Here is a 13,815-nt window from a genome sequence, read left to right as displayed (position 1 = left end):
TAATATAATGGGGTCTAGTGTGATCATTCTATCCGTACCAAACTATTTTAAAGTTTTCCCAAACGAGACGCCGATCATTGGGCTTTAAATAAATGATCCTGGCTAATGAAACAGCTGATCTTAGTCAGTAACAAAGCTACACAGATCATCACACACCATTCTACACTCATCCTTCACTCATATTTGGGTTAAAATACGCAGCTAAGTGGCGTCCCCATCTTAATGATTGATAATTGATAATTGACCCCAGTTAGTTCATACAGGATCGAGGACAGCTGAAAGCACTTTACCGACTACACCACTCCCATCTTAGTTTAATGAGGACCACCAACGACTGAATTTGAAGCCATGATTGGTTGGATTCGTAAGGAACCTTTTCCTTGCATATTTTCTGTACATTGTTTTTTAGGCAAAGTGACTGAGAATTTTCATCCACGTTTCTCCTTGTATGATAACTGTAATTGTGTACCTGTAGTCATCGCCGGTGTACATGTTGGCAGCAGTTCCATGACAGTTGGAGACTCGACCCTCTCGCTTCTTCAGCTGAGAGTTGGTCCAGAACTTGGGCGGCATCCTGTCTAGACCCAGCGATACGTAGAAGTCCTCAGCTCGCCGCACCATGTCCCACACTGAATAGTTCTTGGCGCGAAGACCAGCGTCCAGGTCCAGCCTCGTCGAATTGACCAACAGAGGAAGAACTGCGGACCACTCCTGAGCCCACATGTTGCCTAAAATATTACTACAATGAAGTAAATTTGACCGAAAACATGCAAACTTGGCTGATTCGCAATTTTTATTAAGATCGTTATAGGACATTGGTAAGTGATCATGGTGGGTCATGCTGTCTAAATGATTATTGCGGACACGTTGCGTCATTGAACATAATGTTTTAGGATGATTGTAGAATCTGGTCTCGTCTTAGTTGGGAAGAGACCTAGATCATAGCCAGGTTAGTACCTACAAATCAAATAATGCCGGAAACACAAAAGCTGAAACCAACAAATATTCAGGACAAATTAACAAGACCAATAAAAAAAAATATGAAAAAAGTCCAATCAGTCATGTACAATCGAAAATTCGAGTTCTCTGGACGTTCCGTTTGTGATAGCAGTGACGTTTTTGGCCCGAAAATAAACATGATTTAGTATTGCTTAAATGGAACTGCTAAAACATATGTTAATGCTATTAGTAAAGGATTCGGGTCAACAACGTCATTTGTTTATGTTTATGATCCATACCGGGTATTATTCTAGTATTCGTGCTACAGTGGAGCCTCGATAACAAGACCCTCGATAACAAGTCACCCTTGATAACAAGGGTCATTTTTAGATCCCCTAGAATTTATTTTACCCCTAATCACATCTTATTGCAAACCTTGATAAGGAGACAACCTTGATAACAAGTCTTATCCCCATGACGTACCGAAGACGTACCATGACGTACCATGAGACGTACCGAAAGTGGCATTTTGTGGCGCGCGCTCATGTTTTACGGTGAGTAAATACAACGAAGGAAAATCAGCTGATCATTTTTCCTCACTTTAGAGCCTGGGAAACATATACTTTCTTTGATATAAGTTGTTATCGACTTTTGGTACGGAGTGATGGAAAAATATGTCAATTCATTCTTGTTGTGTAATGAATCCGGTGCTACAGCAGCTATCTATATAATTGATTCGCCGACACGAAATTTGTCCTTTGAACTCCTCCGCCCTTTCTCAACCGATCGGGGCTCTGCCCCAGTGGCTTTTAAGGTTCCTATGCTATCCTTATGAAGAACATATTTGTTTTCAATATGATCAGGTAGATAATTTAGTTTCCGACTCCCAGCCTAAAGATATTTATCATTAGATCTCTTGTCTACCAAAGTATTGCCACAGACCAACCATTGTGTTAGCGATGCCAATAATTGTTTTACGCAAACAAGGCTAGCATTCTAACACAAAGCTTTCTTTTAAGTATAAACAACTTTGTTTTTGTTTATTGTATTTTTCCTCATAAGATGGTAAACAAACGTTTAAAAATAGCTATAAAAATATTTTCATACGATGGATGGAAACTCGATTCTTAATAGTATAGTAGTATTGAATAACTAAATTATATGTTTCCAACAAATTGGAAACTTTTTTCCCTCCACCATTTTAATCATGTACAAGGAGTTAATTTTCAATTGTATTGTATGAACTATTGTGTAAATTGTATGAACAATTTTATTTGGCGATTTTTCAAATAGTTGATTACCAAGAAGGTTTTCTGATCACCATGTCTTCTGGTTATATAGCTAATGTCCACGTTTCTAATACAGGGGAGAACGGACCAAATGAAAACAAAACGATCCTTAACTGAATTAGACCGAGAAGAGTCACAATAGATCGATGCACGCACCTGCTTCTGAACAACTACCCTATGAACGAATATTGGTAGTTAGGGCTACGTAAAGTTGACAAAACATAATTTATTTTTGTAAAAAAATACAACCGACTTCAAATGCTCTAAAAAGAATGAAATAATTTCAATAAAGTAAACTTTTGTATTAGTCAAGATCACGTATTTCAAGTCGGCGCGGCTCTATGATGATTTTTGATAAACAATTTAAAGAGGATGTCCACATTGCAGGTGACTATCTATAACTAAAGGTGATTATAATCTTATAGTGGTATTAACGAGTATCTTTAAAAAGATTATAATGTATTTACATATTTCTAACTTGGAAAAGTAACGTTTTAATTTTAAACTGTTATAGATTCTTTTCCCTATTATATTATCAAAATAAATAATTTTCCTATTCATATAGAACATTTGTGTGTGTTATTTTCATTATGCAATCATTCTGAAGTAAACATAAAATACAAGAAAATACTTCCTTTGATATACATAAACAAAACAGTTCAGTATGTTTTTTTATATATTCATGTTATCCAGCGACAATTTATTGATTTTCAAAATACACTCTCGATATCTTTTATTTTATTCATATTTTTGCAGTTAGAGCCGCGTCGACTTGAAATACGTGAGCTTGACTAATACAAAAGTTTACTTTATTGAAATTATTTCATTCTTTTTAGAGCATTTGAAGTCGGTTGTATTTTTTTACAAAAATAAATTATTTCATGATTTTTAGTGACTGTATAATTTGTTATATATTAATTACTTGAAGTTTTTTGATAAGCAAAACTGTTTGAAACAATCAAAAGTGCCACAGAACAATCATTATTTTTAAACTGCTTGAGTTACCTGTTCAGGTTACATAATCAATGGGTATTAAAAATTAACATTTTTGGATGTTCCAAAAAAAAAAAAAAAAAAAAAAAAAAAAAAAAAAAAAAAAAAAAAAAAAAAAAAACAATGAGTTGTTCATTACATTAGGCCTAATGAAAAACTAAATGTCTTTCCTTGAGACATTGAAATGCCAGACATCATCGTTTCCTGCAGTTGGCGTATTTCTACATTATAAAACGAAATACAGTAAGGTCCCAAGCCTTTTGGAACAATAAGAAAGTTATTCCTCAGCCACCAGCACTAAAAAATCTCTTAAAAGTAGAAAATAGGTTGTTATCACGTACCTTTGAAAAATACGTATATGATTGGTTCAGATAAAAGTGGTGTAAGGGGTAGGTGGTTTTGTTTGCTCAAGATGTAGTTGAAATTGCAAATCAGCTTCCCATTTCCGAAGCAGGCATAATTGAGCGGAGCGAGCGAAGCTCTTATACGTCGACTTTTATGCATTTCGTAATACGCAAACTCCTCCTAGACGGCTGAATCAATCGTTTTCAATTTTTGCGTGGTGATAAAGACCATACCGGTGAGTGCCAACATCTATATGGCGTTAAAAAAGTCTCTCAGGAATCCACCCCACTGGGTCTCAAAGTTTCAATGTAATCCTTGTGGAAGCAGTATTTGACACATAAACAAAGAAATATGATCAGCTGTTGACTTTTGAATGCAGTAGATAAATAAATAGCTGATAGCATTATATTATATTATATTAGCCACAGATATTAGAACATAAACGGTGGTATGGATCATAAATATAATCAAATGACGACACTAGCTTGAGGTCCGTGACGTAGGAAGTGGTGAAGGAAGTAGTAAAGGTGAGCAGTCTGGAGTGTGGAAACTGAATAAGACGATTAGATTTAGGTAGGTATCTGCATTCCTAAAATTTTATGGGAAGGGAGGAAAACGGGTCCGTGACGTAGGAAGTGGTGAAGGAAGTAGATTTAGGTAGGTATCTGCATTCCTAAAATTCTATGGGAAGGGAGGAAAACGGGTCCGTGACGTAGGAAGTGGTGAAGGAAGTAGTCAAGGCGAGCTGTCCGGAGTGTGGGAACTGTTTATGACGATTAGATTAAGGTATCTGCATTCCTAAAATTCTATGGGAACGGAGGGAAACAGGTCCGCGACGTAGGAAGTGGTGAAGGAAGTAGTCAAGGCGAGCTGTGCGGAGTGTGGGAACTGTTTATGACGATTAGATAAAGGTATCTGCATTCCTAAAATTCTATGGGAAGGGAGGGAAACAGGTTCGCGAAATAGGAAGTGGTGAAGGAAATAGTTAAGGTGAGCTGTTCGGAGTGTGGAAACTGTTTATGACTATTAGATTAAGGTATCTACAATCTTAAAATGCTATGGAAAGGGAGGAAAACAGGTCCGCGATGTACGAAGTGGTGAAGGAAGTAGTCAAGGCGAGCTGTCCGGAGTGTGGGAACTGTTTATGATGATTAGATTAAGGTATCTGCAATCCTTAAATCCTATGGAAAGGGAGGTTACAGGTCCGTGACGTAGGAAGTGATGAAGGAAGCAGTAAAGGCGAGTTTTTCGGAGTGTGTGAACTGTTTATGACGATTAGATTTAAGGTATCTGCAATCCTAAAATGCTATGGAAAGGGAGGGAAACAGGTCCGTGACGTAGGAAGTGGTGAAGGAAGTAGTAAAGGCGAGTTGTCCGGAGTGTGGGATCTGTTTATGACCAATAGATTAAGGTATTTGCAATCCAATAATGGGGAAGGGAGGTAAACAGGTCCGTGATGTAGGAAGAGATGAAGGAAGTACTGTAGTAAAGGCGACTAGGCGAGTTTTTCGGAGTGTGGGAACTGTTTATGACGATTAGATTAAGGTATCTTGGTATCTACAATCTTAAAATTCTATGGGAAGAGGGGAAAACAGGTCTGCGACGTAAGAAGAGGTGAAGGAGCCAGGTAAGGTGAAGGGTAGGTAAGGTGAGCAGTGTGGAGTTAGGGAACTGGAAACCGTTTGTAGCAGTTAGATTAATGTATCCGCAATGCTGAAATGCTATGAGAAGGGATGAAAGCATGCCCACGACATAGAAAATGGTGAAAGAAGTAGTAAAGGCTATCAGTGCGGAGTGTGGGAAATGTTTGTGGCAATTAGGTTAACGTTTCTAAAATACTAAAATGCTATGGAAAGTGATGAAAATAGGTCCACGATGTAGGAAGTAATAAAGTATGAACATATTGTGAGAACCGTCTGTGGCAGTTAGAATAATGTATCTTCAATCCTAAAATGCTATGGGAAGGGAAGGAAACAGGGCCCACGACGTAGGATGTGGTGAAGGAAGTATTAAAGGCTGGCAGTGCAGAGTGAGTGAACCATTTGGGCAGTTATATAAATGTATCTAATACTTAAAATGCTATGATAAGGGAAGGAAACAGGTCTATGACGTAGGGAATGGTGAAGGAAGTAGTAAGGCTTGCAGTGCAGAGTGTGGGAACTGTCTTTGGAAATTACATTAATGTATCTGCAATCCTAAAATGCTATGGGAAGAGAGGGAAACAGGTCTATGACGTAGGGTATGGTGAAGGAAGTAGTAAAGGTGGGCAGTGTTGAGTGTGGGAATGGATAAGTATCTGCAATGCTAGAATGCTATAGGAAGAGACTGGTTAAAATGATTATGAAACACGAATCGTTACATATTTCGATACGTATTCAATCGTTTACAATATAAATTTACAACTGAGTTGACAAAAGCTGAGTTTTACTCCATAGAGGCTAAAAACGAATTTTATTCCTTAAAGAGTAAAAATGCTACTTTAGACCGGCAACGCATGCATCAATGACGACTGTTTTTACTGCAGTATGACAAAAACAATATAATATGAACCCTTGATGACTCCGCTCAATTGTGTGGATGCATCTGCGAACGCCACCTAGTATTATTGACAGTGAAGAATGTTAATAAACATTCCACATCTTCAAATGTATGTTTAGTAATTAAAATATTTAATACTTTTAAGATGATTGATGATTATGCAATCTCACACCTCTTATGTCGTTTAAGGAATAATTGCATCTAATTTATATTTAAACCTCTTTTACGAATGCTTTGGTTTTCACAATACACCTTATATTGTCAATATCATACAGCTATTCACTATGTTTTTATAAGTCAGAACATTCAATAGGCCTACTCAAAACAGAATCATACACAAATCAGGTCAAACGTTGCAATACCTTTTTTATAGTAACCAAAACAAAATGCATTTTTTCAATGTAACTTATTTAGGCTCCATGGCAAGAAATAGTTTAGTAATGTCTGTAGCTTCATTTAAATGGTTTTAACTAACAGCTGTAGGAATGTTATTATTATTTATTGCCTTCTCTGCATAAATATAAACAAAATAAATGTTAAATATTTGAGGTTTTCAGCATTTTTCACCAAACAAATATTTTTTCTTAAACATAATGCTATATATGGTACCAAATAGAAACTCTCCTGATAATTTTGGTGGTGGAACCACGCTGATTGGTAAAAGAATCACAGAGAAATTGGCGAACATACATAGAAAAAAAACATCGCCACAGACAAATTGAGAACCTCCTCCTTTTGTTGGTACATAGTGGGGAAGTCGGTTAAAAATATAGGATTTATTAGGTATTGTTTAATGTCGATCTTGACGATCACCCTATGCACTCTATATTGACTTTCGTTCTGAGGTTTGTATTGCAATAACCCATGTAGAGAGAATATTGATGATGGATTTCCCCTCAGTAAGTAAACAATACAATGGATACAATACAATTGGAACATACAATGGATTTAAAGGTTAAAGATTTTTATGCTTTGAAGATTTAATTGATAGAGATTCTATTTGCCTGAAGTTGTTTCCTTAGATTAAAATTGAAATCGATTAAAAAATTAAGTTAACATTTAATTAACTATTTCCCCATCAACATTTTCCATCAACGAAGGGAACGAAGTCTTTTCGGGACAACTAGTGAGTTGTGAAACCAAAACATTTTAACAAAACAAAAAAGGACAATTTAAATAAACATTTTACCTAAACTCTCTAAACTAAAAATAATAAAATACCTTAGCTTATAGGCTTTAAGTGAAGGCATATACTTCATTTTTGTTCAAAAGAGTTTTTCATAATAACAGTTAATAGTTTTACTTTTTTTCGCTTTAATTTAAAGGTTTTAAATTGAATTATTTTAGTCGTGGACACGTGGGCTTGGGAAATGAAATAAATAGGAATTGCACGAAGAGTGAAACCGAACACTTTGCAGTCAACTCGAGTCAACACGACGCGATGTCTAATTGTCTGATCCTGGATTTCGAGGAATGAAAAATGACGGCTATTTCAAGTAGTCTCTAAACTCGATGGTTTACCTTCATCATTAAATCATTTATTCATTAACAAACGGAGTAATAATTTATTATGAATACATATTGAGAACATGATTAAAATGTTATTTTAGACCATTAAATGTAAAAAAGGTAATGCATTTTAAAATTAAATGTTTAATAATTAAACATTCAGTGAGTATTTATTATTTACCTTCAGAGTATTATTTACCTTAGATATTTTATAACCAAAGATGAAGATTCACTTATAAATCCGAATACAATCTGAATGTTATAAGGTATTTGTTTAAACCTATAAGGTATCTTAAGAAAAAACCCAACCCGGTTCAATAGTCAAACATTTTATGTTTGACTATTGAATAGTCAAAGCTAGTAGGCTACCCCGTGCTCTATTCATTTACAGTAATTTGTAGAACGGAAGGAAATTAGTATGTTTTACGGAAAGTGGCGTCTATCGCGGGGAACATTTGGTTGATGTAAGTTAAATTATTATCAACTCATAAAATAATTTAACCAAAAACGTTGCGTAGCCTAATATTAACGTAGGCCTAATATATCCAGGTTTTGCTAAGCCTAAGTGTTACAGTTTATTATTTAACTGCTTGTTTCGTAAACAATTTTCAAATAAGGTTGTTTATGGGTGATAAAACCCCAGAACTTATGAGTAAATCGTCTTAAACCTTCTCTCGTAACACAATAAACGAATGAACTTTTTTATTTGGAAGGTCAACATATTTCAAATCCGTTCTTACACGTAGACTATTTGTCTACAAATGTAATCAATTATATCAATGAAGTAGTTTTCAAAATAGCTTCGCTTTAGTATCATTATTAATCAAACTGTGGTAGTTATGTGTGTAAATGTGAAAATAGTGTAAATGTTTTGAAAAACCTGAGGATGAAATATACTTACGAGCGTGAGGTCTGAAAGTGGGCGTACATCAGAACGGTGTATGCATGTTGTGTACATGCATGTATGTGTGTGTACATGCATGTTTTGTTTGCAGTAATTCCTTTAAAATGAATCCTACTAATATTATAAATGTGAAAGTTTGTGTGTGTGTTTGTTTGTTTGTGTGTTTGAAGTTATATCACGTATTAATTACTAGATGGATTGGGCTCAAATTTGGCATGATGATAGCTCACATTCCCGATTAACATATGGGCATATTTTTATCTCAAAAATCCTTTCGGGCTCCGCCCCAGTGGCTCTAGAGTTTCCCATGTTAACCTTATGAGTACTCATATTTAAATGGAATTAAAGAATTTAGTCAGCTGTTTCAACTAAAAAGGTTGGTTCTATGATATGCAAAGGCATTGAAAGCTATAAGATTTACCAACAGGATGCAGCACTATTATTTTTTTAATTTTTGAAAACAGTTAATTTGAACCAAGCAGCAACAAAAACTGTGATACACAATGAGAACTGTCTGTTTTACAGTTATGTTTATGTTTTTAATTTCACGAATAATTTGTCATATTTTGTGAATCTTTAATTATTCATTTTTTTCTATTGTTTGGGTGAAGTGGTAGAACATTATGGCTATGGTAGATGTGTAATACTATAGTATACCGTAAATTTAAAGAAGCAAATGTTATTATACTTTTCCTCCCTCATTGCAAACGCTAAGCTTGAGTATAACTGTACTAAGCATTTTATACTTATATGCCATTTCCTTACGAAGGACGGGTACTCTGCTAGTCTATAATAGATTTGATTTTATATGTACAGTGTATGACACTCAGGCTGCTGACAGGCGAAGGTGGCTTAAGGATGCGTGTTAATGACGAGCTTAATAAGATCAGCTGGTTCCTTACCCAGGGCCGTTCATTAAAAGCCCAATCAAGCACAGCTGGGTGCAGTTTCGAACCATGAAAAAGCTTTTGGCTTTTCCTAAGATCGATTCGACTACCATATGATTAGGTCGTCTCACTAGGTGATCACTGTTCCACCTAAATATGTTATTACCTTGCTGAAGGTATTATGTAGTTACCCAACAGATGTGCTGGGATGAGGCCAGAGGAAGTGTCGAAGTCGTAAACTGTCGATAGTTTGGTCATCACATAGGAGTGAAGCTTTAGAAACAGCGGTCGAACCTCCATGTAGAGATTATCCACGACCCTCTCCAGGTCTTCCGCTTCCAGCTCGTCCCTCCACGCGGCTCCGATGTCCTCAAACCCTGCGACAAAACACTAGTCTCAATTAAACAGTGTAAGAAAGGGGATTAACCCTGTACCCACAGTGATCATCTACGCAGACACTCTGTTCACAGTCCACTTAAGTCGACCAAGTGTGAACAGAGTTGAACAGTAGCATGAGCATCGATTTTCAAATTCCTTTCCCAGCTGACGTGAGCTAGGCGATGACCGGTAAGGCTGACTTCTGAGAAACAACTTTTGTATAACCTATAAACCACACACACACACACACACTATCGGTATTCAGCCAATGAGAAGGTCTAACCCGTTTAGTCACACTTGTAGCAGTCTTATGTCTCTTACACCCTTTCACCTCTCTACAACAGCTAATAGGCTAATAGGAGTGTAACTTTAATAGGCTTTATTTTAAGAGAGGCATGGGACTCGAACAGCTATACAGTTTAGTAAACCAATCTAATCAGCCTTTCTGCACTGCATATAATGGCGAATTAAAAGAAACTAAAAAAAGTGTTTTAGTTTCTTCATCACGACTCTTAAAAAAAGTTAACTGCACTGCAACTGAGTTAGTAAACTGGAACTGGGCTGCATAGGTGAAAACCATTTTGTGATTTTCCATTCCATGCTTTAATAACCTTTAGGACCATAATATAACGACGCGAAATAATTCGCTCAGCAATGATCTAAATCCATATTTGAAATTGAGTTATCACTGTTATATCTCGCAATACGATTTAATTCCCTACTAACCGTTGTTCTTTGCTCCTATATTCATGAGATGTACCAGATTGGGGTAAACGTCTCTCGCCTTGGGTCCGATCTTGTTCCTCCACTCCACCCAGGACCACAGCAGCTCCGCAGGATCTTTGGATGTTCTCATAAGGACATCCAGCTCTGGCTCAACGTTGTAACACTCAGGATACTTTGGCCCTCGACACACCTCAGTCTCGGAGTACAGCCTCCCCATGTTCTCAGTCAGCGACATGACTTGCCTATTACATACAGCTTAATCGTCTATTAATTCTTGTCTTCGTAATAATTATATTGTTAACTTTACAAAATCGTCATATTTTTCAAACAAACACGTTACTCAAAATGGCTTAAGTGTAAAAAGCTTGGAGTGTAAAATGCATCTGATGGACTATTTTGCCATTCACGATGGAAATCAGACATTTTATAGGTAGTCAAATCAAATCAAAATATCATTTATTTCGCCAAAAATATTTACAAATTACTGTACTACATCATTTTAACAAATTACAAAATAGTTTACAACATTGTAAATTTATTTATAATATAAACATTTTCAGAAAAATATTTTTAAATTAGTCTTAGCAAAATATCTTCCACAAAAAAGAAATACTCCTGTGTGTGGAAGAGAGTATTTTTTTATGATTAAAAAAATGTATATATGAATGAAAAAGATTTGGAACGATTTAAAAGATAGTATAATCATACTTATCCATTAATCAAATGTATGGAATTGTTTGCCTTATCTCCCTATTTTGTAACCAAATTAAATTTCGATTAGGGGAATCGGTGGTTTAATCGGTTGCAAGATGAGTGCAGTAATGTACACGAAATGACAGCGATGTCGTTGGTTCGAGTCCTAGTAACCTCCACTATTTTTTTAGTACAGTTCATTCTTGCTGTGAATTGACTCATCCCTGGTTTTGATGGATATTTCCCGCGCGTGGACGGGCAAAATGCAAGAATATAGAATAAGAGACCGCCAACCTTTCAAAAATGGGTCACAACTAAATGAATACTCTAAGAGTCTAAGACATCTAAATAGGCCACAACGTTGTAGCAGCACCAACCTATTGCCGGTCGTCTGTTAATGAAACTCCAGGCTAGAAATTCTTCTTCCCATGACCCAATTCATGATTCCCGGAAGATATTTTGAAACGTATTCACATATTTAAGCAACTGTTTCCGATGTTTTCACTCACCTCGCCTGAGCCGGTGTGTATCTAGGGCCGCGACACAGCAAGTAGAGCATGCGTAGTCGCTGGTCATCGTTGGCCTGATGACGACCCACGGGTTCTCCCCGACACGCCTGGTTGTGCCACCTGGTGTAGGCCTCTATCAGCTCCTGGTGACTAGAACCTCCTATAGACTCCCCCGTGGCTGAAGCCCATTGCTGTCTAGCGCTAGCCTGATTCCACTTTAAGACCTCGGCGTTCAAAACGTCTAACTCTGGCGACTCTGATCCGTCTTCGTAAAGTGCATAGTCGACAGGAACTGTGGATGTAACAATTGGACAGATATGCAATGTTCACGTTAATAATATAAGCACAAAACATTATTTAAATGCTCGCTCATAAATAAATGCACATGAAGAAAAATGTATGGATCAAATACCGACGTAATGGCAACTCCAAAGTAAAGATTTGCTTACCTGCATAGCTGAAATTCCCATCTACATATAGAGGCAAAAACACAGTAGATCCTTTGCTAACAATAAATGAAATAACGGAGATAGTCAGCACCACAGCGAACACTGGAACAAAAAAACACAGCTCTGCTATAATTCCCTAACACGTTTTGTCTCGAGACTGCATTTGTATAAGAATAACATTTAAGATATTTATAAATAAAATTTCTTTACTGTTATTAGCTGGATCTTAGCCATAAAAAGAACGCAAATATTAAATTCATGAAATTAACTCCTCGCTAATTAATTATTAGGTAAAATCAATAACGCTTAGCAATTTAATAAGAATTAACCTTTCAGTTTGAAAAATGCCACCACCGTTGTTAAGGCAAACACTCCACGATAAAGCTTAAAATAATGTTTATAAACTTCAAATTAGCCTAAAAAACTTTTTCACGACATGCTCTCGACGAAGCTTTAACTGCCAAATATATTATATATTTACTTTATCGCTTTTATTATGCTTGCGTTTTTACTTAGTACACATAATCTTCTCCTTGGTAATTACAGTATGAATATAAATCAACTATTATTGCACGCTACTTCTTACCATGGAAAATAAAAATAATGTTAGGAATGATTAAACAGTCCGTTAATTTAATTTGATTTCGCAACATTGATGTTAAAGCTAAACTTAACCCTTTTTCATCTTCGCAGAAACCAATCTCTTTTCAGCGGCCAAAATTAATAAACAAATCAATCATTTGAGGATAAAAGGACATTTGTATATAGATAAATATTACGCCTAAATCGTAGATCTCACTATTTATTTAGTGATTAATTATCTTTATTATCTACATTTACAGTTATCTTTATTTTTTTACAAGTGACTAATTGATAAAAATTTCCGGTTAAATTCCTTTTGGTTTTAAAAAAGTTGGTGGGTACAGAATTTATTTTTTTAATAATCATATAGGTGCAAGAGAATTTTAAAACAGTATCTTTTATGATAATAGAGTTATTAAGTTAAGTTTTGTTATAAATCTTAGAGTAAATAAATAGAAGTAGACAATAGACAATAAATAGACAAATTTCTTTATTATTAATTTCTTCAAGAAATACAATATCGTCATGTTTGTTTATCTTGCTTTACAGGTATATTCTGGTCTTCTATATTTGTAAGACATTAAAAAGTTCTATGGTCGAGTAAACAGGTCCTTCCACCAGTCTAGTGCATTTCCGTTTCCTCTCATAGTTTTGATGTCTTGGGGCAGTGCATTGATGATCTTGCGGCCGATATAGGATAGTTTATTACTGAACTGCGTTGTATGGTGTGCAGGAAGACTGGCTGTTATTGAACTGCCACCAGTTTTATGGCCGTCCCGAGATACTTGAACTGCCACGATCATTAGAGCGGATTATAAGGGTCAGTTTCGTAGGGTTGTAAAACAGTTGAACTGCCACGCGGGTTCTGTAGGTAGCGAGGGAACTTTTTGAAATATTTGTCCCTCCAGTTTCCCACTTAGATACAGGATGGACTGGGAGTCAAGATTCAAGGCAACTGCGAGCAAAAAACTATGTACTTACTAGTACAAAAACACAACTTTAAGTATTAAGGATTTCCTTTTCTCATAGTTACTTCCTACTTTTTTTAACATGCTACGTGTTTATTATATTTAA

At 35.9% G+C, this 13,815-nt stretch overlaps 1 protein-coding gene across 1 annotated transcript; it reads right to left on the bottom strand.

Annotated features, from left to right (window-relative positions):
- Positions 1-405: 405 nt before the first annotated feature.
- Positions 406-13,544, bottom strand: LOC128995559 (angiotensin-converting enzyme-like). The gene is made up of 6 exons (XM_054420579.1): positions 13,451-13,544; positions 12,160-12,261; positions 11,711-12,002; positions 10,509-10,750; positions 9,596-9,781; positions 406-728 (listed from the first exon to the last, which is right to left on the bottom strand). Exons 1-6 carry the CDS (start codon positions 13,542-13,544, stop codon positions 406-408), a joined length of 1,239 nt encoding a protein of 412 aa, XP_054276554.1.
- Positions 13,545-13,815: the final 271 nt, after the last annotated feature.

This window comes from Macrosteles quadrilineatus, unplaced genomic scaffold (assembly GCF_028750875.1).
Source record: "Macrosteles quadrilineatus isolate MER2022 unplaced genomic scaffold, UCM_ALF_1.0 Scaffold_1__1_contigs__length_201487025, whole genome shotgun sequence".
In the NCBI taxonomy this organism is placed as follows: Eukaryota; Metazoa; Arthropoda; class Insecta; order Hemiptera; family Cicadellidae; genus Macrosteles; species Macrosteles quadrilineatus.
This window is presented reverse-complemented; position numbering and strand designations above follow the sequence as displayed.

Bases quoted from the DNA above. Each gene is read 5' to 3' on its own strand.
- LOC128995559 (XM_054420579.1), bottom strand. From the start codon at position 13,544: ATGATCGTGGCAGTTCAAGTATCTCGGGACGGCCATAAAACTGGTGGC. The intron at 12,262-13,450 runs GTAATAAACTAT...TTTTTGTTCCAG, and splicing joins ACACCATACAACGCAGTTCA to TGTTCGCTGTGGTGCTGACT. The intron at 12,003-12,159 runs GTAAGCAAATCT...TTACATCCACAG, and splicing joins TGGGAATTTCAGCTATGCAG to TTCCTGTCGACTATGCACTT.